This window comes from Cavia porcellus, unplaced genomic scaffold (genome assembly GCF_034190915.1).
Source record: "Cavia porcellus strain 051 isolate PalLab524CR breed Dunkin Hartley unplaced genomic scaffold, mCavPor4.1 scaffold_2, whole genome shotgun sequence".
NCBI lineage: Eukaryota > Metazoa > Chordata > Mammalia > Rodentia > Caviidae > Cavia > Cavia porcellus.
Genome location: NW_026947485.1, coordinates 105,533,994 through 105,553,808, shown reverse-complemented (window position 1 = coordinate 105,553,808; position 19,815 = coordinate 105,533,994). Strand labels below are relative to the sequence as shown.

The 19,815-nt window shown below is 49.6% G+C and overlaps 2 protein-coding genes across 2 annotated transcripts in view; one reads left to right on the top strand and one right to left on the bottom strand.

Moving 5' to 3' along the window:
* The first annotated feature begins 3,433 nt into the window (after window positions 1-3,433).
* Window positions 3,434-5,030, top strand: Nkx6-2 (NK6 homeobox 2). The gene is made up of 3 exons (XM_063245015.1): window positions 3,434-4,092; window positions 4,169-4,341; window positions 4,569-5,030. Exons 1-3 carry the CDS (start codon window positions 3,687-3,689, stop codon window positions 4,821-4,823), a joined length of 834 nt encoding a protein of 277 aa, XP_063101085.1. The 5' UTR covers window positions 3,434-3,686; the 3' UTR covers window positions 4,824-5,030.
* A 1,564-nt stretch (window positions 5,031-6,594) lies between these two features.
* Window positions 6,595-19,815, bottom strand: part of Inpp5a (inositol polyphosphate-5-phosphatase A) — a 241,932-nt gene continuing 228,711 nt past the window's right edge. The window contains 5 exon segments of the mRNA XM_063245014.1: window positions 6,595-7,923; window positions 7,925-7,956; window positions 8,093-8,129; window positions 8,882-8,950; window positions 11,831-11,942. Coding sequence (XP_063101084.1) covers window positions 7,843-7,923; window positions 7,925-7,956; window positions 8,093-8,129; window positions 8,882-8,950; window positions 11,831-11,942 — 331 coding nt within the window. The 3' untranslated portion in view covers window positions 6,595-7,842.

The window sequence follows — 19,815 nt, the reverse complement described above, 5'->3', positions numbered from 1 at the left end:
CCCCAAAGGTGGATGGTATCTAGGTAGCTCCGAAGTCCTTTTTCATCATTTTGGCCCACCACCCTAGAAACGCATCTCTACCCCAAGTCTGGAATGCAGACTCACCTTGACACACAAGGTGACTGGTTAGGAGCCTTCTCCCACCTGCCGGAAGGTTAGAGCCAGGAAGGGCCCTTAGCAGAGCGCTGCCCTGGGAGACGCCAAGCAAGAGGAGGAAGTCAGGGCGGGCAGCCCAGCAGTCCCAGACCAACCCTTTCCAGGACGAGGTTTCCGCGGACTCCTTGGAATCCTTGTGAGTTCAAGCTCCTCCTGTGAGTGCATGTCCCTGCCACCCTCTTTTCTCCCCTCAACACATAGAACCCCTTAACAGAGATACCCTGCTCCCGCCATACTCAATAGCGCAGTCACCTGTCTTCCTTGAGCGCACTAAAAACTTCATTTGCTCCTTGTTTATTTCACAGCCTTTCCCCCCTCAAGGAGGGAAGGACACTCAGAAGGCCGAATTTCGTTGCGTTCATGTAGATCACCGAAGGCTGCTTGACTTGTAGCAGGTGTCCAACAAACACATGCAAAATGAATAAACGTTGAGTCGATGCTGGCAAATGGCGCAAACCCAGTCTTCCACCTTTTGCACTTCATGAAAGTGCCCGCAGTTCTCCTCGTAGGACATTTTCATCAAGACCAGGAGAGGACATTGAACCCCTTCACTGCGGGGAAGAGGGCTGCTCCCCAGATCCTTCGCAGGAGCAAGCATCTTCTTTGATCGCACCGAGAGGGCAGCCTGGGAAAAGCCGGCGCGGGTGGGAGCTGCCAGCAGGAGCCTGAGTTGAGATGCAAGGGAGAGGAAGTTTAGCTGCCGTTCAGTGCAAGGGGAGAGGACTTCTCGCGGAGGAATTCAGAGCGCTGGAGAAAGGGTCAGTGCGCAAGCAGGTTAGGGCTCCTGAAAAAAAGCGCGCTGAGCCTTGGGCGCCCCATTTTACACCAACTGCCGCTCCATCCCTCACTCTCACTTCTCAGCACACTCGCCCCTTACCACACCGATGGCCTTTGACCGCCTGCAGAGCTGCACATTTCGTACTTAGTGTGACCGCTGTACCATCGGCGACCCTGTCGCAACCCTTTCCAGCCGCAACCCAGGGACTACCTGAATACACAGACCAGAGTCGCAAAGGTTCAAGGAAATCACTGGAGGTCTCTTATTTCCTCCGCAGTAAAATGGCTCTTAACGAGACCCCGATTGGACTGGGAGAGCAGTCCAAAGCGCGGAGCCCAAAGCTGTGGCATGTCTCCGATCCGAGACCAGCTCGGGAGAGGATAGCACAAATCTATTATCCCGTCCCGCGTGCCTCTCTAGGCTCCTATTCGGGCAACCTGCACTTCTTCCAGCTAGACAGGCAGCAGCCGTGGCTGAGGGTCGGGTAACTGGAGCGGAAGGAGTTTGGGTGCTGGAGAACGGCCACTCCCACTCAGCCCCGCCCCATCGTAGCCCCGCCCGAAACCCACAGCTCCTGGCCTTCCTTCCGCAGAATGTGAATCTTAACCTTTCATGTCGTCACCTCCTGGAAGCCCAAGAGGGATCGAACCTCATCTGGAGGGGTCCTCCGAGTGGCCAGACTCTCGGAACACACGTGACATGTATTTTCTCTGAGGAAGTGAGGCGCTTGCGAGGCCAAAGGCAGGTCTCAGGGCCAGGAAGACCCAGTGTCACTGGCAATTCGGAGATCCCTAAGAAGGTGCTTTCGGTGCCCTGAGCCTAGCTTTGCGAGGGCTGATCGCCAGCGATGCCATAGCGCCCAACAGAATCCCTAGCGGGCTGACCTGGCCCAACTAGCCAGGATAATAAAACTCCCATGCAGGGGACCGCACCTCATAGCGTGGGATCTACGCGCCAAGCAGCGCAGACGGGGCTGCACCGTGCGCGCCCGCCCGAGTCAGGGACAACAGAACTCCTGCTCAGCTCCAATCACAAATGGCTTTCCAAACTTCGACCACCCGTAGCTCTTGCCGCTAACTGCACAAAATGAAAAAGCACTCTGGGAGGGAGCAGCAGGAGCGAACACTTGGTCCCTGTACGGAACCCCAAAAGTTACTTTCTTCCTTGACTCCACCATCCTGGTGGACGAGGTGGAGGGCGAAATGGAAAAGTTGTTGCCAAAATCCAACTGTTCCCAGGCGCAAAAGAGGCGGATCTTGAGCACTTAGCCTCCAGCTCGGATCCCCTACCCCGCCCTGAAACCGCCATCCCCCTGCACACGTCGGGATCAAGACTCCCTTATGGGCAGCTGGTAATGGTATTTAGCCACTTCCTATTACTAAATCAGTATGGGGAGCCAAGAGGAGGAAAGCTACAACTCCTCGCAGCGACCAACCTTGCAAAGCCTGCCCTGAGCATGGCTCAGGGGTGACTACAATCTATTTCACTCTCCGGGAGTTCTTTAGGGTGGGGTTCTTTTACCTTGAGGAGGACTTTGGGTTCACATGTGCCCCACGCACGGACATAGCACTTGTGTCCTACTCCTGGCGTTTCAAGTGCTCACTCTTGTTAAGGCCCTAAACGCGGCTTCCTAAGAGTCCTGGACCTGCCTGCAGGATCTGCGGGGTCCTTGTTCGTCCTGCCCGCGCTGCTACTCGAGAGAACCGACTGTGGATGTGTGTGTGTGTGTGGGGGGGGTGGCCTGAATTGCACAGTAAGTTCCTAGGTAATTCCAAGAGGAGACTGTGACCACCTCGATCGCAAGGTTCCAACTAGAGGTCCCTGATCAATTGCTGCGTCCCGAGATTCAGTCAGGGGAACCGGAAACTGTCTGGCTGTGTGAGCAATAAGGGGCCGCACACGCGGGCTCCTGTATCGCTGGCCTTGCCTCGCAGCCACCCGGGCTGGTGAGACCAGAAGTCCAATCGCTCTGGCCAAGTCTAACCATTGAACCCGAAAACTCCTTTGCCCTCCTGCTTTCCGGACTTATCAAGACAGCTGTATCCACAAGTGTTCGCGCATAATGTACTAACCTCAGGCAGGCCAAGAAACAGCGGGGAGAAACGAGGGCCGTGGTTCCCACGGCGCCCACTGACCTAGGGTGGCCGGTGGGCCAGGGTTTTTTCCCTAACAGGGCTTCACTAAGCGTGCTGCTTGGATCTTCAAATCTACGTTCTTTCGGGCTATAAAATATGTTGTCATATTTTTTTCCTGATTTCCCATTAAACTCTTTGCCTAACTAAACTCCCATCCAATGGGATTTATTTCGTCCCTGGGGAGATAAATCAGGGGGCAAATTTACAACCAGGGAGGCACCTGCCGCGCTAATGGGCCCTTCATGGAGTGCGCAGCCCGCGGGGCGCGCGCAGACGGGCGGGGCGCTGGCCAATGGCCTGGCCGCGGGCGCTCAGAGCCAATCAGTGCGCGCGCCGCGCCAGGGCCCCACTGTTATCAGCGCTTCTGTCCCGCGCGACGCTGCTCCGACCGGCCCCGGAGTAGTCTCTGCAGCCCGAAGCTTTGTGGTTTCTCACACTGCACCCTAGACCGCACCTGAGCCACCCGCCCGTCCGCCTGGGCCGTCAGTGCCCGCCCGCCGCGCCTCCCCCACTGCAGCCGGCGCCCGCTCGCGCCGCGCGCAAACTTCCCCGGTCGGCGGGCGCGGGCTACCGCGGCGGGGCCCGGATGGGCACCCTGACCCGCGGCGACGGCGCCCATGGACGCTAACCGCCCGGGCGCGTTCGTGCTTAGCAGCGCGCCACTGGCTGCGCTGCACAACATGGCCGAGATGAAGACCTCGCTGTTCCCCTACGCGCTGCAGGGTCCTGCCGGCTTCAAAGCGCCTGCATTGAGCGGCCTAGGGGCGCAGTTGCCTCTTGGCACGCCGCACGGCATCAGCGACATTCTGGGGCGACCAGTGGGCACTGCGGGTGGTGGCCTCTTGGGTGGCCTGCCCCGCCTCAACGGGCTAGCCTCGTCTGCGGGCGTCTACTTTGGACCCGCAGCCGCCGTGGCGCGTGGCTATCCTAAGCCACTGGCCGAGTTGCCTGGGCGCCCGCCCATCTTCTGGCCCGGCGTGGTGCAGGGCTCGCCTTGGAGGGACCCGCGCCTGGCCGGCCCGGGTAAGTGATCTACGCGGGGTTCGGCGTGGGCGGACTGGTGGTGCGGCGCCGGGCGCTCATTCACCCTCCTTCACAGCCCAAGGCACCGGGGTCCTGGACAAGGACGGCAAGAAGAAGCACTCGCGGCCGACTTTCTCGGGCCAGCAGATCTTCGCGCTGGAGAAGACCTTCGAGCAGACCAAGTACCTGGCGGGCCCGGAGCGCGCACGGCTCGCCTACTCTCTGGGCATGACTGAGAGCCAGGTGAAGGTGAGCGCAACCGGGGCAGTCTCCGCGGGATCCTAGGCGGCTGGGGTTGGCTCGGGAGCCCGCGTCCTGCGAAGGGCTGGCGAGCAGCCGCCCAGCCTCTGGCAGGCGGCCGGCCGGGCGGGTCTGCGGTTGCAGACGGCAGGGTCAGCGCTGGGCCTCCGAGAGAGACAGTGAGGTACAGGGCTGGGAGCTTCAGAGGCCCGTCTGATGATTCCCCTCCACCCCAGGTGTGGTTCCAGAACCGGCGGACCAAGTGGCGTAAGAGGCACGCGGCAGAGATGGCTTCGGCCAAGAAGAAGCAAGATTCGGACGCAGAGAAGCTGAAAGTGGGCGGCTCCGACGCAGAGGACGATGACGAGTACAACCGGCCCCTCGACCCCAACTCTGACGACGAGAAGATCACGCGGCTGCTCAAGAAGCACAAACCCTCGAACTTAGCGCTGGTCAGCCCGTGCGGCGGTGGCGCGGGGGAAACCTTGTGAGGCACGGCCAGGCCACAAAACCAGGGTACCGGGCGCGGCCGGGCCCCCGATGCCAGCCTCCGCGCCGCAGTGTGTATATATATTTTTTACAGAATAAGTTATAAAGCGGCTCGGCTCGGGCGCGACGTGCGGGGTCCGGTGGCAACCCTTCCCGTAGGCGTGGGGTGGGCGGATCACTTTGTATAATCAATAAATTATTTAACACGTCCCGGTCGGAGCCACGGCTCCCGAGGCTGCACCGCGTGTTTTTTCTGCACCGAGCGAGACGCCTGAGGGCAGCCCGTTCTCTCCTGCCACTGTCCCGTCTGTTCTCCCAGCCTGGCGCCTGGGCGCGGCGCTGGAGTGCTCGGCGCAGCGCGCGATGGACCCGGGCCTGGTATGCGAACCTAGGTCTGAGGCTGGGGGCTCTGCCGGTGCCTGGGAGTTCGGAAGACTGCCAGACCCGCGACACTCGAGCACGTGCGCAGGGAGGGCGACCAGGCCCGCAACTTCGGGCGGCGCGCAGAAGGGACGGAGCCACACAGCAAGAGGCGCAAGGCGGAGTGGCACAGATACCGACGCTCATCAGGCGTGGCCCCGCGGCAGGTACAGATTCCACCTCATGCGGCCGGAGACAGGCGATGCGCCATGCAAGGCGTCCTCACTTGCGTTGGTTCGGATGAACTGTGGTTTTCCAAAAGGCTGCCCGCCCACACCCAGCACCTTGTGATGCACTTTTTCCTTTTTGGAGCCCGGGGCCCAGTTCCTCTGATCCGCTGTCTCAGAGCTTCAAGCCAAGTCGGCTCCGCCTCTGTGTTTTCTGCCTTGGGTGCAGGCATTGTGAGATGATTATTTTTAAAAACCCTTTAGCCAGAATATTAAGTATTTCGAATATGCTTACTAAAGGAACATCGGGTGAAATTGAGGTTGAGATTCATCATCCTCCTCCTTTGGCTACTACATTAATAGATTTTTCATTGCCAGAGAATACTGTCGTTCGAGCTAGAATTGCAAAGAGAAATTCAAAATAACTGTGCCTGATAAGGGCCAGCTCTCAAATCTCCACGCTGAACCATCCTAGCATGGCTTTCCAGCCTTTACCACAGACACTGTTCCTCACCATGAGCGGTATCCTTACCATGCAGTATGCGTGCCAGCTATAAAGGGCACCCATTTAATTACTAAAGGCCAATCTGCTGTGGTCAGACTCTCGCTGATGTTCCACAGGTGTATCTTAAGGGGTTCCAATGTTTTAATTTCATGTTATTGTGTGTAAACAATTATATTACTACAATTACAAGATTTCTCTTGGAACGTTCAAAAACATTTCAGAGAAACATAAAAGACTTACATTTTGTTTTTGTTTTTAATCACTAGTTTTGCTGTACTAGTTTAAAGAAACACTTCTCACTTCTTTTGAGCTACTGGCAAATTTTCTTTAAAAAGGAGCTACTTAAATTTTTAAAGGCTTGGAGCGTCATGCTGTGAGGGAACCATTCTGTCAGCTTAAAGAGCAGAGGCATGTCCAGTTTTAAAGTTTTGAGGAAAGCTTTTATATAATCCCATTAGAAGGGGGGGAGGAACAAGTCTTATTTTACTATAGTAAAAAGTCCAAACAATTATTTTCTACTCCCAACAAGAGGAATGCCTGTGACAGTATGTGACAGTGAAATTCCAGGATTAGCAATGAGCTCACAGCAAACAACAGGGCACAAAGGAGGCCACTCCCATTACTTAGCATTTCAAAGGTGATGGGAACTGGGAAGGAAAGAAAACAAAGCCAGCAAAGAACTGTTTTCACCATGATCAATTTTATTGCTTAGGAACCGAGCAGTCACTTCCAAAGGCCTTCGGAATGACCCACAGCTGAAGCCCACAGACAGAATCACCACACGGTGGCTGCGATGTGGCATGTTGACAAGCATCGACCACAGCACTTAACAGAGACCCCGACCAGCGTAGCGTCAAGAACACAGGTCGGCACTCGGACACCAAACGTCTCCAGACAGTAGTGATTTCTATAAAAACAAACATCGATCTCATGCCTTTGCAGTCCAGGAACTGTAGTGTTCTGAAGTAAATCAATAAAGCGCACGCTTGTGTTTCGTCAACAGGCTCTGCAGTCACCTTCCGACGCTGTGCTCAGTGCTGGGAGCAGAGTGTTGTTGGCAACAGGAGAGTCACACTGGCATCCGCAGAGTGCAGCCCAGTGCTGCTTCTCTTCCCTGTTTTATACAGCTTGCATTAGAAGCAGTCTCTGTGGGGAGCAGACGAGGCTATTTCTAATTCTCCCACGGGATTATGGTTTTAATGGAGAATATTGGCACCATAAAACGGTAACAAAAGACAGACAAAACAGTTTACAAAGTTCTTAAAAGGTATACCCAGGCTAACTATAAACTTCACATTCGGTTCTTAGGGTTACACAGAAAGGCGGAGGAGTGGCAACTGCTAGTACACAAGTGCAGAGGGGCCACTCTTGCCCCACAGCACTGCTAGGTACATGCTGCCTCGGGAACTGGTGTGCTAACATACACAGCACTAAACTCCTAGACCGCAGTTCTACCTGCTGATATGACACTCGTGCATTCATACTGGAAAGTATATTTAGCATAAGTTTTGGTAAGATTTATAAATTATTTTTAAAAAGTATATATTTATATGTATTTATATATATAAAAATGGAAAGCAGCTGCAGTGTGATTCAGACACCATGTAACATGGCAGTAGAGTTAGACCATGGAGGGGCCTCAGGTTGGACACGGTGGCCCAGGCACAACTTCTCCTGGCAGAGAGGGACGCTTAACACCTTGGGGTTTCTATGCTGGAGACGCTCCTCCACAGACAATTATTAAAAATGGAAAACTGTGAAATCTAAAATACAGAATCTCCTTGCTATCAGTTTTGGCAACAGGACTGTGACTTGTCTTTAAAAAAACCCAATATTTCTACTTAATGTCACATGAACAGACACAACAGTGAGGTATGTGAGGCTTTTCCGGAATGGTCCGGAGCTGAAGCGAAGTGTGGGGCCGGCCATCTAGCAGGTGGTGCTTGGGCAGGTTTCTGATGCAGCCGTTAGGAGTACGAGTTTCAATATGCTGCTACAGGGAGGTCTCGAAGAGGGTCCTCTCATTGCGCTGGCACCTCTTCCCTGAAGTAGAATTAGTAATTTGTTAAAGGAACAAACACACCAGGAAAAGCTGAAGAAAAGGACTAAGGGAAGGAGTCATATTTACCACCACGTCACTGCACGACACAACACTTGTGCACATGTGCATGAGGTTTACCTGCCCCAGGCGCGATTCGGAAGGCCAGGAATACAGGCTGCAGTAGGGAGAAGGGAGGGTGTCAGTTGGCATGCTGCGGCAGCATCCCCTCAGTTCCCTGGCCCTGAAGTCTCCTGGGGGCAGGAACCATGTCCAGAGGGTATGCTGCTAAATCACGTGTGCAGAGCAAAGTCTGGGGCTGTTAGCCTGGACTTGGAATACAGAGGCAGGGCCACAAAAGGACTGCAACAGCCCCCTTCTGCTAGTAACGAAGGAGTTGTTTAAGATACAAATGAGCATAAACACTGATTTGAGGAGTTGCTAGTCAGTCCCAAATGTCCTGGGCATGTAAGCCCAGGAAATGAATTCAAGAGGCCTTGAATGTAGAGAAAATGGGTTCATCTAATTGGCTACACATGTGTAAATAATCTTTTCAGCTCAGTAGAGTCTGTCCCTGAGTCCACCAGGACTGGATGAGTTCATCCCTACTTTGTCTAATGAATGTGAGCTTGGCCTAAGAAGGTCATGAAATTATTCTAAATGCATACTTGAGAAATGGCCTTCAAAAATAACCAGTTGTAGACAAAACCTTTTTTTTTTTAAATAAATAGTACAAATAGCATTTTGTTCTATGATACTAGTTGTTTCTGCTTCCCTCCTACCCATTTAACTATCTTTCAGTATTTTATTAAAATTAAATGAGAATAATTTGGCATATTCTGTAAAGCCAGATTAAGGAAATGAGAGCCTGCCGGCTTGCTGCCCACCCACTGGCCATCCAGCCCCTAAACTGCAGTGCACACACATCACCTTGTGGTCTCCCATGCAGACGTTGGGCCCGATGTGGTCGTAAGTGACAACCTTCTCCTCACTCTCCGACTAGAAGCAAACAGAGAGAGGATGATGTGGGCAGGCTGGGGTATCCCATTATCCTGCCAAGGAATGACAGACAGGCAGGGGGTCGGGGTGTCCTGGGTAGAAGGAAGGTACTGTGAATGAACCAATACCACCTGCCCTGATCCCTTTGCTGAGTGGTTCAGGCCCTCCTGAGGGTTCCCAGGAGGAAGGGGCCAGCTATGGGAGAATACCAGTTGGTTTTACAATACCTCACTACTCTGGCCTACCTCTTTTGTTCGGTGAGACCCTCATACTAGGACAGAGTTGACATGGTAGACAGGGTCAGAAGAGTTAGGATTCCTCCAGTTCTCTTTCTAATGCTCTTGTGTGCTACTAGCTCACTGCAGGAGGCACAGGGCCCCTGCTCACTGCAATTAGTGCCTCTCTGAACTTTCTTTCATGGGTGCCCTGCTGATTGAAGCAGCTCATCTATTTCCCATTTTCCCTATTTACATTTGTTTATGACAGTCTGCTGTATTAACCTAGAACTCTACACATGCGAACACACTGAATTCCACATATTGCACAAAGCATTGTATACATACTAATTATCTGCTTTGCGCATGCTTATTTCACCCCTGCAGCGGCTCAAGGCTGGCACATGTTTTATATTTTGGATGCGATGGTAAAGGCTTTGTTGCTGGTAATCAGTCAGCTTTGACTGGGCTGAAGTTTTATATCGGCAGCTGAAGCTTCTGAGACTATAAAGTTAAAACTGAATTATCTTTAATGCAGTAGGAAGCTTAAGGTCAGATTTACTTTCCAACATGGTCGCCTGCCAGAAAGTATAAAAACATAACCTTCAGCACCGCATGCACGAACACTTCCCAATCTTTCATGAGCATAAAGCCGCCTCTGCGGAAGTGGGGAAACATTCATCAAACGCAGTGTGGTAATTTACAAAGGCAGCATAAAATTGTAGATTTTCAACTGCATAATCTTTGGACAGATAAACAAATTACAGCAGGGCGCAGGCAGAACATAGGCACACTTCGCTGAGCATTCATCATGAAGGCTCCCAGGCAGCACACCACCTTCGGTGTTTTAGGGCTCAGGAAGCAGAACAGAACATGATGACGAGGAACTGGAGCATGATATGATGGATGGCACCACGGAGGCTGCTTGTGGCACAGTCTGCTCGTACTGTGTTGCCCAATGACTGGGAAGCCCTGGGGGGAGAGCCAACTCGAACTCCACCCCTGAAGACAGGAACTCCTTCAAGATGTTTTAGCCTAGCTTAGTCGAAAAACAGAACTCACACTGTCATTCTCAGGTATGGAACCCTGAGCCTAGGGACCCAGAGGCACGGTGAATGAATGTAAAATGGGCTAAAATGCTGCCTTCCCTGCACCTGTCTATAGCCCCTGGTCACACAGACTCCAGCCAGTCTTCTACCCACCAATCCTTAAGTAATATGTTATCCTACAGAATTTACTGCAAAATAAAGTTTTGTAACCTTAGCTATTTCCTGAGGGAGGCCATGAGTCTCTCTTCTTTCCATCTAAGTCTCAAAGGGTTTTGTTCCAGCCAGCAGGTGAGAATGTCCACTCTGAGTCACCATGGAACTTTACTATTTTCTGGGTACCTGTCATCGGTCATCTCCACAGAACTGATGAGCAAGCCCAGATCAGTAAGAACAGGGATGTGTCCAAGGCCAGGCCTCAGAATGCATCCTGCATCTCTGGACCCCTGGCCAGGGTCCAAGTATAGTTTCATTCAAGGTCTTGGCAAGGAAGGATCTGCCCTGGCCTCTCCTCAGTAATGGCCCTGGATGCAAAGTTATAGACAGGGCAGAAGCCGTATCTCAAAGCTAACAGGTAGGCAGCCTGCCAAAGCTGTCCTGAGCAGCCTTCTGCCACACCCAAACTTGCTGCAGACCCAAGGGGCTTCTGCCCAACAAGGCCTGTCTCTTTCCTGCCTATGCCTAGCAGGTTCCTCTCCATGGCCAAGAAATGAGCACAAAGAGGAAAGGTACAGAGAAGCCCAGTGCTGTTCCTGGGGACAGTAGTCATATACCAGAGGCCAACAGGGCCTCTGGGAGGAGTTTGGTGGGGCTACCCAACAACTTGGGAGACAGGTCCTCAAGGGCTAATGGGGTATTTGAGCATCATTTAGTGGCAGATAGGGTAAATGCAACCCATCAAGTACCACACTGAGGTCAGAAGTGGTCAAAGGGAACCCTTGCTCTGGGCCTAGGTATCAGAGACTGAGAGGCAGAATTGACAAAGCCTAGCCTAGGCCCACTGGGGGCCACTTATATGTTTTACCTCTTTCTAGCCACTGGGCCCTGTCAGAGACCTGCAGCTCTGAACACAGTATCAGACTGCTGCTTCCCACATGAATCCCTGAGCTTTACTGTTGTTACATTTTGGTTGATGGTGGTGATAAAACTAATTCAAATACTGATTCCTTTGAAATTACTCCTTGTATGTTAAGATGGAGGAGCTGAAAAACCCTGGCTCTCCTGATCTCCTGAGAATGACACCCTTCCAGTTAGGAGCCAAGATGTGAATCTGGCTCTTTTTTTTGTACTGGGGATTGAACTCATGACCTCACCCTGCCAAGAAGGTGCTGTGCCACTGAGCATATCCTCAGCCCCTGGCTCTAGCTTTTCCACTATGCTTCACAGCCTACAAACTCTTTCAGGATTCAATAAATGATTTTTAGACTATTGCCTGATGGTCATTTATGCATGTTTCTACCTAGGACAATGGATGAGGTGGCAGTCAGAGCTTCAGTTCAGCTCACCTAAGAATAAGGTCAGGGCTTGACATGGAGTATATCTAGGCTAGGCAGCTCATCCCACCCTGGTCCTTGCCCTGTCCTTCTCCACAGCTGGTCTCAGTGGTGGGTCCTACTTACCCTGAGCACCAGCTCCTTGGCAGACAGAGACATGAGGATGCGGTCACACCACGCAGGGCATCGAGTGTTCATGTACTGTTCACCTTGGCTGGAGTCCTCGCTGTATGGATAGCTGGGGAGACACAGAAACACGGTTAGCAGTACACTGGCTCTAGCCATCTTGTGTTCCAAAGGGAAAGTTGTGCTATCCAGAGAAAGAATGCACACACTCAAGTTTCAAGAACACAAAATCAAACTTACACCTTAAATTTTTGTATCAAACAACTCTCTCTGCATGGGTCTACAGACAGTTCAGATCAATTCACAAATCTCTACTCTACCTTCTCGAACAGCCTAGGTTCTTACTATAGTGTTCAGGCCATGATCCTGGGGTCATCAAACTACAGTGGGCTGTGACTGTCCCTGTCTGTCCCCTCTGAGGGTCTGAGAATGGGTTTTGCTTAGCACAGTAATGACAAGTAATGACCAGACTCAGCAGCTGCCTCAGCCTGCTGAGCTTGCTAATCTGTGTGCTGAGCACAGCCTATGTCATCAAGGAGGACAGTTATCTGTACCTCACCTGTCCCCAGCTTCGCTCATACTGGCTCTGAGAGGCCTTCACTGGCATGGCTGTGTTTCTACATGTCATCAGCTCCTTCATTCAAAGAGGACCCATAGACCTATGGGCCTGCTCCTTCTCTGACTGAAGTGAACATCCTTGGCCTAGGCCCTGGGCATAGCACCATCTCAGCGGGCCCACCCTAATCCACAAACAGGCACTTTGACTGGGGCTGCAATGCAATAACAAATTCTACTAAGAATGACAGAGTGGGAAAAATCCTTCTCTGTTTAGTTGCACATCTCAGTGTGGTGCATCCGCTCACTTAAACTGTACTTACAGCTTTCATTAAACCCTAAAGATTGTCCTTGAACAAGTTTAATGTGTTTTTTCAGATTAATTCCAGAATGCCACATAAGGTTTGTTGAGAATGGCACTCACTGTTAGATTTTCCTGCAGGCTTTCCTAGAAGAGGAGAATGATACTGATTTTGCAAGGCTTATGCTGTCATGGGCACCTGTCACATGTTGATTCTGTGGGCCTTCTGAGAGGACTGGTATCACCACCAGGCCCCTCCCCACACTGCCCATGGAGAAGACCGAAAGCTTATTTTCCCTGAACCTCAACCACCTAAAACGGGCTGCTGCCTCACAAAACACGTTTTTGTCTTTGTTCTCTACAGAGATCCAACTAGACTTGTAACTCATGATTCTCACAGAGAAGCACTACTTTACAAGATTAAAGATTTGAATTTGGTTAAAAACAAACTTACAGAGTTTTTACTAATGGCAACATTGTACTTTTAAAGAATAGAGAATACAAGTAACCTGGGCATTTTTTTCTTTCAGGGAAAACAGTCAATAGCCTGTCTATTTCTATATATTTAAAATGGTGAGTCACCTCAATCAAGTGTTTTTCAGTTTATTCTAACTATGGATTATGAATCAAAGCTCAACTCTCTCTAGAAATGCCTTATACACATTCTAACACAGGACGCTAGGGAATGTCACTGAGACCCAGAGCAGGCTCCCTGCACAGGCCCACAGCCCAAATTGCTGCACAACCAGGCTACACAGATTTGCCCCAGCCTCTAAAGGGTGATGGATGAACATGCTGAGTCATTCAACTGGAACAAGGCCCACAGCAGTCAGGGTGAGGGCTGCGAGAGTTCTGGGTGGTCTGCTTAGTGTCACATGCTATTGTCCTCTAGTGGCTATGTAGGGCTAGGAAGTTCTTTGCTATGACCAAATAACGGGATACCCTCACTAGCAGGAAGCCCAACCCTTTCCCTACATTCAAGCACAGTAAAGGGACATCACTGGATGGAGTACTGTCTGGCTGGTTTTTCCATATGGAATGTGTAGGTTAGGTTCTTCTTGCTGGTTAAGATGTGAGGTCTCCTAACTTGTTGCTGTTGTCTCGCTGTCTTCACATATGTGTCTGATGTGCAGCTGACAGTGTGTGACAGAAACTCAGCATCACCGGGATACTCTCTTCAGATATGTGTCTGGTGTGCAGCTGACACAGTGTACAACAGAAACCTGTCATCACTAGGTAGTGCCAATTTGCAAGAAAACAAGATTGACCCACCTACTCTAAGAAACCATCATTTCAGGACAAGACAGCTGCAACATTGTTATCATAGTAGAAAACTCCCTTGTGAGAGCTTGCTGGAGGCATTTGCTTCAAAGGCTATGGAACAATGTGCCTGAAGGACTAAAACCAGTATAAACTGAGACGTAGGTTTCAAACACCACTGGTGACTTTTAAGTGAGTTTACAGATAAACAGATTCTATTCTTCAAGCACACTGAGGAGAAGCACGAGACCTAATGATCACCTATGAAGCCAGATTTGGCAGGCCAGGGTATCTGTCTATAGAGATAGAGATTGAAGGACCTACTTGGGTATGATGGGCTTTATGCTGAGTCAAAGGACAGCCAGGAGTGGCAGGCCCAACTCTCTGTGTTGTTCTTCAACTCAACCTGTGCCCAAAAGGTACAGGCCTGCATACTCTCACATGCCCCTGATCTCTTTGGGGCTCAGGATAGATCCTGGCTGCCATGGGAGAGTCCATACACTGAGGGAAACTCTGACTGGGGTGGGCTGCAGGGCTTGGTTGTTGAGAGCAGCATGCTTACCCTGAAAGCCTGGGGTGTTCTTTTTTTTGGGGGGGTGGTATACTCTGACACTAAAAAAGCAAATGCATGAGATTCTAGTGCCAGGCAAGTTTGGGAAGGTCCATGTGGATCACAAGATCCCTTTCTTCTTCCCAGTTGCAAGGTTACTTGCAGGATACCTGGGCCTGGACGTGGGCTGTCCACAGATGATTAATGTGAGTAGTGCCGACTTATCTGGAAGCAAACCTGCATGGGGTGGGAAGTAGGACAAGTTGGCCCTATCTTAGCACTATACAGTTCCAGGAATAATCGTCATAATTAATTGCAGTGGTGATAAAATTAACAATTGCCCACCTGTGCTCTCTAGGCATGCCACCTCCCTTCCTCTTTACTTCTCACACACCTCCCCTCAGGATGTGGGCAGCGGGAGCTTGTTTGTCTGGCTGAGCTTCTGGATAGTGTTACCATAGTCCCTGCAGCTACAACACTGCTGGGGACACAATGCTCTGTTATGTTCATGAGTCCTGCAGAGCTAAAGTGTCTGGGAAGAGGAAAGTGGGGTAGGTGGGATTCCACAGTTCTGCTAGGATTCTCAGACCTTCCTGAACTGCAAGCAAGCAAGCAAATCTGTTTACAGCATTGTTCAGTGCTGTTCTCTGAGACTTGGAGGCTGAGCCTCACTTCTCCAGGGAATGAGAGGACAGGCAGAAAGCCCTCCTCTGCTTTCAACTGGTTAAAATATTAACAGTTACTGCCAAGCTCTTGTGATGGGTGATGCACTTGCCTCAAAGGTACCAAGCATCGAGGACAATGTAATACGCTGCTGAGGAAGATGACTCTCATGTATCCACAGCTGTCACAAAAATCATTTCTACAGATGTCTAAAGTCACAGTAAAACATGAAGTTTCAAAGATTTCAGCTTCCATCAAAATGCCTGATTAGAGGGGAGATTAAAACTAAAGAAAAGTAACTAAATAACATGTGGCAATACTGAAAACTATTAAGTGGAAGAATTTAGCAACCAAAGTGCCACAAGAAGGTTTCCTGGTGGCCGGGGAGCTTCATGAAGGCTAAGAGCCTGCACCAGCTTCCTTTGCCATAGCCCCTGGGATGTCTGCTCACACCTGCACATTCCCTGGCTGTTCTTACCCTCAGTGCTGTCTCTCACATCTGCATAGGCCATGTCAGGGCAAGTGGCCAGCCAGCTGGACAGGTCTCCAAGTTCCCCAAATGGCCCTGGCAAAAAGGCTCATCCTATTCATTCTTATTCTACACAGATAATTATTACTTTATAGCTACAAATCTAAAAAACAGTAGAACCCTACATTATGACCCAAGAGATTCTAAAAAGGGCCTCCTACTTCCTAATTTTTAGTAAATGTACCATTGAAGAGGACAGTCCAGGGGACTTTTCTCCCTGTGTTGTATGCACTTTTGTCTTTTTCAAAAGTTAAACTGATATTATTCTGTAATTTGTTAAACAAAAGCATACAATTGCATTGCTGTGAATTAAACTCCCTTTAGGAAGGAGTTACTTCTAAATAAATTTATTTCTAAATAAGTTCTTTGAAACGTTTTGATTGGTAGATACAGGACACTTACATTTCCCATTTTTTCCAGTGAACACTGTATTAAAATGTAACACATATAAGACAAAGTACAAATGTGGAAGGGATGTTCGCAGGCAGAGATGACCTCAGGAGGGTCTGGCTTGAAGCAAACTGCACAAGAAAGGCATCCTACAGTGTCCAATGCTCCACATAACCTTGTTTGCTACACTGTGAGTTCAGGTTTATTTTTAGAGTGGGACAGGAATGTTCTTTAATATTCCTGTGTGGCAGCATTCCACTTCAGTTTTGAATATCCACTCTGCTATTTGTGGGTTTCAGTTGTTTCCAGTTTGGGATTAGTTCTTAGTGGCAGTGGGGGACCTCTGTCAGTTCCTGGGATCCTTCCAGTGACCAAAAAGTAAAACTGTACTCATAGTAACAGTAAGATGTCTAGCTATTTCCAGTGCTGATTGTTGTACCGACGGGGCAAAGGCCAGTGTGGCCTGAGTATCAACCAGACAGTAGTTGAGCTATGCAGGACAGTGTCATTCTCCCTGGTGTCACACTTAAAGCTATTCAGAAGCCAGGGTCACCTACAGGTCCCCTGAGGAAACAGTTTAAATGCTTATGTCTATGGAACCTCGTGCCTGGGAAATGTGGGTTTTAGGATTCAGCAGGATAAGCTGGGTGTATCCAGGAGACAGTCTGGATTCCCCATGCAGGCATCTGGTGGTCAGTGTTGCTGCGTCTGTGCTGTCAGCTTTGCAACTGCTCATTTTCATGGAAGGCTATTCTTTTTTTTTTTTTTTTTTTTGGTCTTTTTGAGACAGAGTCTCAAAAAGACATTGGCCGTGAGTTCATTTAGTAGCCGAGGCTGGTCTCAAATTTACAACGATTCTCCTGCCTCAGCCTCCCAAGTGCTGGCATAAGCCACCATACCCAGCTTGGAATGTCATTCTTGTAGGCAGACTGACATGTGCAAGTGTACTTATTCAGGCAGGGTAGCTGGCAGGCATCTTCTCATAATGGATGAAATGAGCCTCCCTTTTCAGGGAAGCAACTGACACTATTCGTTGCCAGCAAACAATTCAAACTTTCAATAAAAATCTAGAATTTTGGAAAATTTATTTGCTCCTCTGCTGAGATTGGGGTGTCCTGATGGAGATACCATCAGCTCCATGAGACAAGCTGACATCCAACACCTGCATTCAGGATTCCCAAACGAGTTATACCTGCTGCTACCCAGCAGGCGCATGGGCCAAAGACCTCCAAAACCAGAAACCAGAAGTCAATAGGGGATAATTTGTGATTCAGCACTGCCTCAAACTCCTAAGAAATCAGTTTCTGAGAGTTAGAAAAGGAGAAGGACATCCAGTCTTCAGGGAATGGTTTAAACATCCCTTTTATGTCCAACAGATGTCTGTCTGCAGCAGGTTAGCTCTGCTCTAGCCATTACCTCCAACATTGTTTTTTTTATTGCTACCAGGGATCGAACTCAGGACTGTGTGCTTGCAAGGCAGGTGCTTATGCCGCTGAGCTAAATCCCCAGCCCTCCTCCAACAAATTTTGAAAACATTTAAAAATATAAAATGTTGTTCTCACAAATTCTGTTTGGAGAGGTTATTTTTTCATAAACTGTTACGTTAACATGTAATGAGTATCATTAAATGATTTAATAGATACTTAGAATTCATACAAACTATCTATAGATACAACTCACAAAAACAAAAGGTCCTTGGGGAGCCTCAAAGTTTGAAGGATGTAAAGGGGTTCAAGGCTAAACTGGCTGAGCACTGATTCTCTAGGACTTGTTCCCAAAACCATGTTTAGTGCCAGCCATTTTGATGATGGGACAGGATTTTTCTTAATAAGTAAGAAATTTTACTATGCTATTTAAGAATGTCTACAAATACTTTGCTGTTATTATTTAGAGCCCAATGCCATGAACATTCACCTTTAGTACATAAGGAGTTCCCACGGATGAAAAATCCTGTCAGTCAAAACACAGGACACATGTGACTCACATGTAGAAAACACAGGTGGCATTCAAATTGGGGAAACTGTTCAACCCCTACTGCTATGAAGTGAGTATGATGGCAGGAAGGACCACTGAGGCTCTCGCCTCAGTGAGGTGAGGCTTTGTAGGGGCTGTCCCAGGAGAAGGAGGAGCCATCTGGCACAGCCAACTTGAAGAGGAAGCACCTTACATAGGCAGATGTGGAGCCACAGAATCCCGCATCAAAGCATAAAGATGTGGATGTATACATAGCTAGATTCAATTCTCAGTACCAGGGAGTGGAAGAGGGAGGATAGAAAGAAACAAAGAAGACAGGACAATGCAAATTCTCAAGGCTGTTGCATAACGCTGGGCTCAGGAGTCCAGGTACACTTGGCTTGGGGGTCACAAAGGCCAAAGACAAGCTGTCAGCTCTGCCTACCTCAGGACTGACACATGCCCAGGCCTATCTGTCAGATGGGTCCTGTTTCTTCAGTGGCTCTCAGACTACGTTACCCTCAGCTCAAACCCTCTTGTACTTCTAAGCCAATGTGGCACCTAAGTCTACCTTATAACTTTGAACTTCCCTCCTGCCCATCTCTCTCTGACCTTAGACCAGAAAAGAGGGCTCATATTATTCAGCTGGGCCCACTTGGGTGATCTAGGGTATTATCTAAAGGATATTCTCTTTAACTACCTCTACGAAGACCCATTGGCAAGTCACATAACCCACTTCTGGGATAAGGACATGTATATTTTGGGGGACACTCTGTAATAGAAAATCTTGGCTATCAACTAGATTGGATCAAGAGATGCCTGGAAAAGTAGTGATGTATACTTCTGGATATGCCTGTGATGGTTTGGCCAGAGATGACCAGTTTGTGGGTCAGCGAACAGACTGTAGAAGACCAGCCTTGAGCGTGGGCAGCACCACTCAACACGTTGAGGGGTCAGACAGAACAAAAACTGGGAGGAAGAAACTTGTATGCACAAAATTCAACTCTTTGACCCTTGAACAAGTGCATTTCTTTGCTGCTGGCATCATCTGTGAACATAAGACTTCTTTTTTCGGCATCTGAACATGGATTCATACCCATGACTAGGGAGCTTCCAGCCTTTCACCAGAGACTAAAACTGCATCATTGGTTTCTCTTATCCTGTTCTGAAGCTTCCCTGGCTCTCCAGTCTGCAGGAGACCATTTGGGACTATGCAGACTCTGATCCAGTAAGTCAACTTAATAATATTCATAATAATATTCATTCATTCATCATCCCCCTCCCCACCTGTTCTGGTCTCGAGAATCTGGATTAATACACCCTTCAACCATACTAAACAGTCATACTCCATGGACATGACTAGAGGCAGGGCCACCTTATTCTTCTTTTAGTGCCAAAGCTCCACCTTAAACATCCACAACTGTTTTCTTCTCCCCTATCTAGGGGGAACATGTCCCAGAGAAGCCTAGGTACAGCTGAGGGACTTTGCTTACCAGTAGCAGGCATTCAGTGAGCCCCCTTCCCAGAAGGCTTGTGCTTCCAATCACAGGGGTCCACCAAGCAAGGAACCTAGTTGATACAACTCTTCTTAACTTCCAGAACACTCCGGTGTGGTAAAGGTGGCCCCAGCCCCACAAAAGCTGACTCCAGCCCCTGCCTTGGATAGAAGGTCCTTTGACTGATAAGGAGGTTGGCAGGTCTCCTTTGCCCACCCAGGCCCTTTAACTCTCAGCCTAGCCAGGCCCTGCCCTGTATTTCTGGTGCTTAAATAACTTTCAAGAATT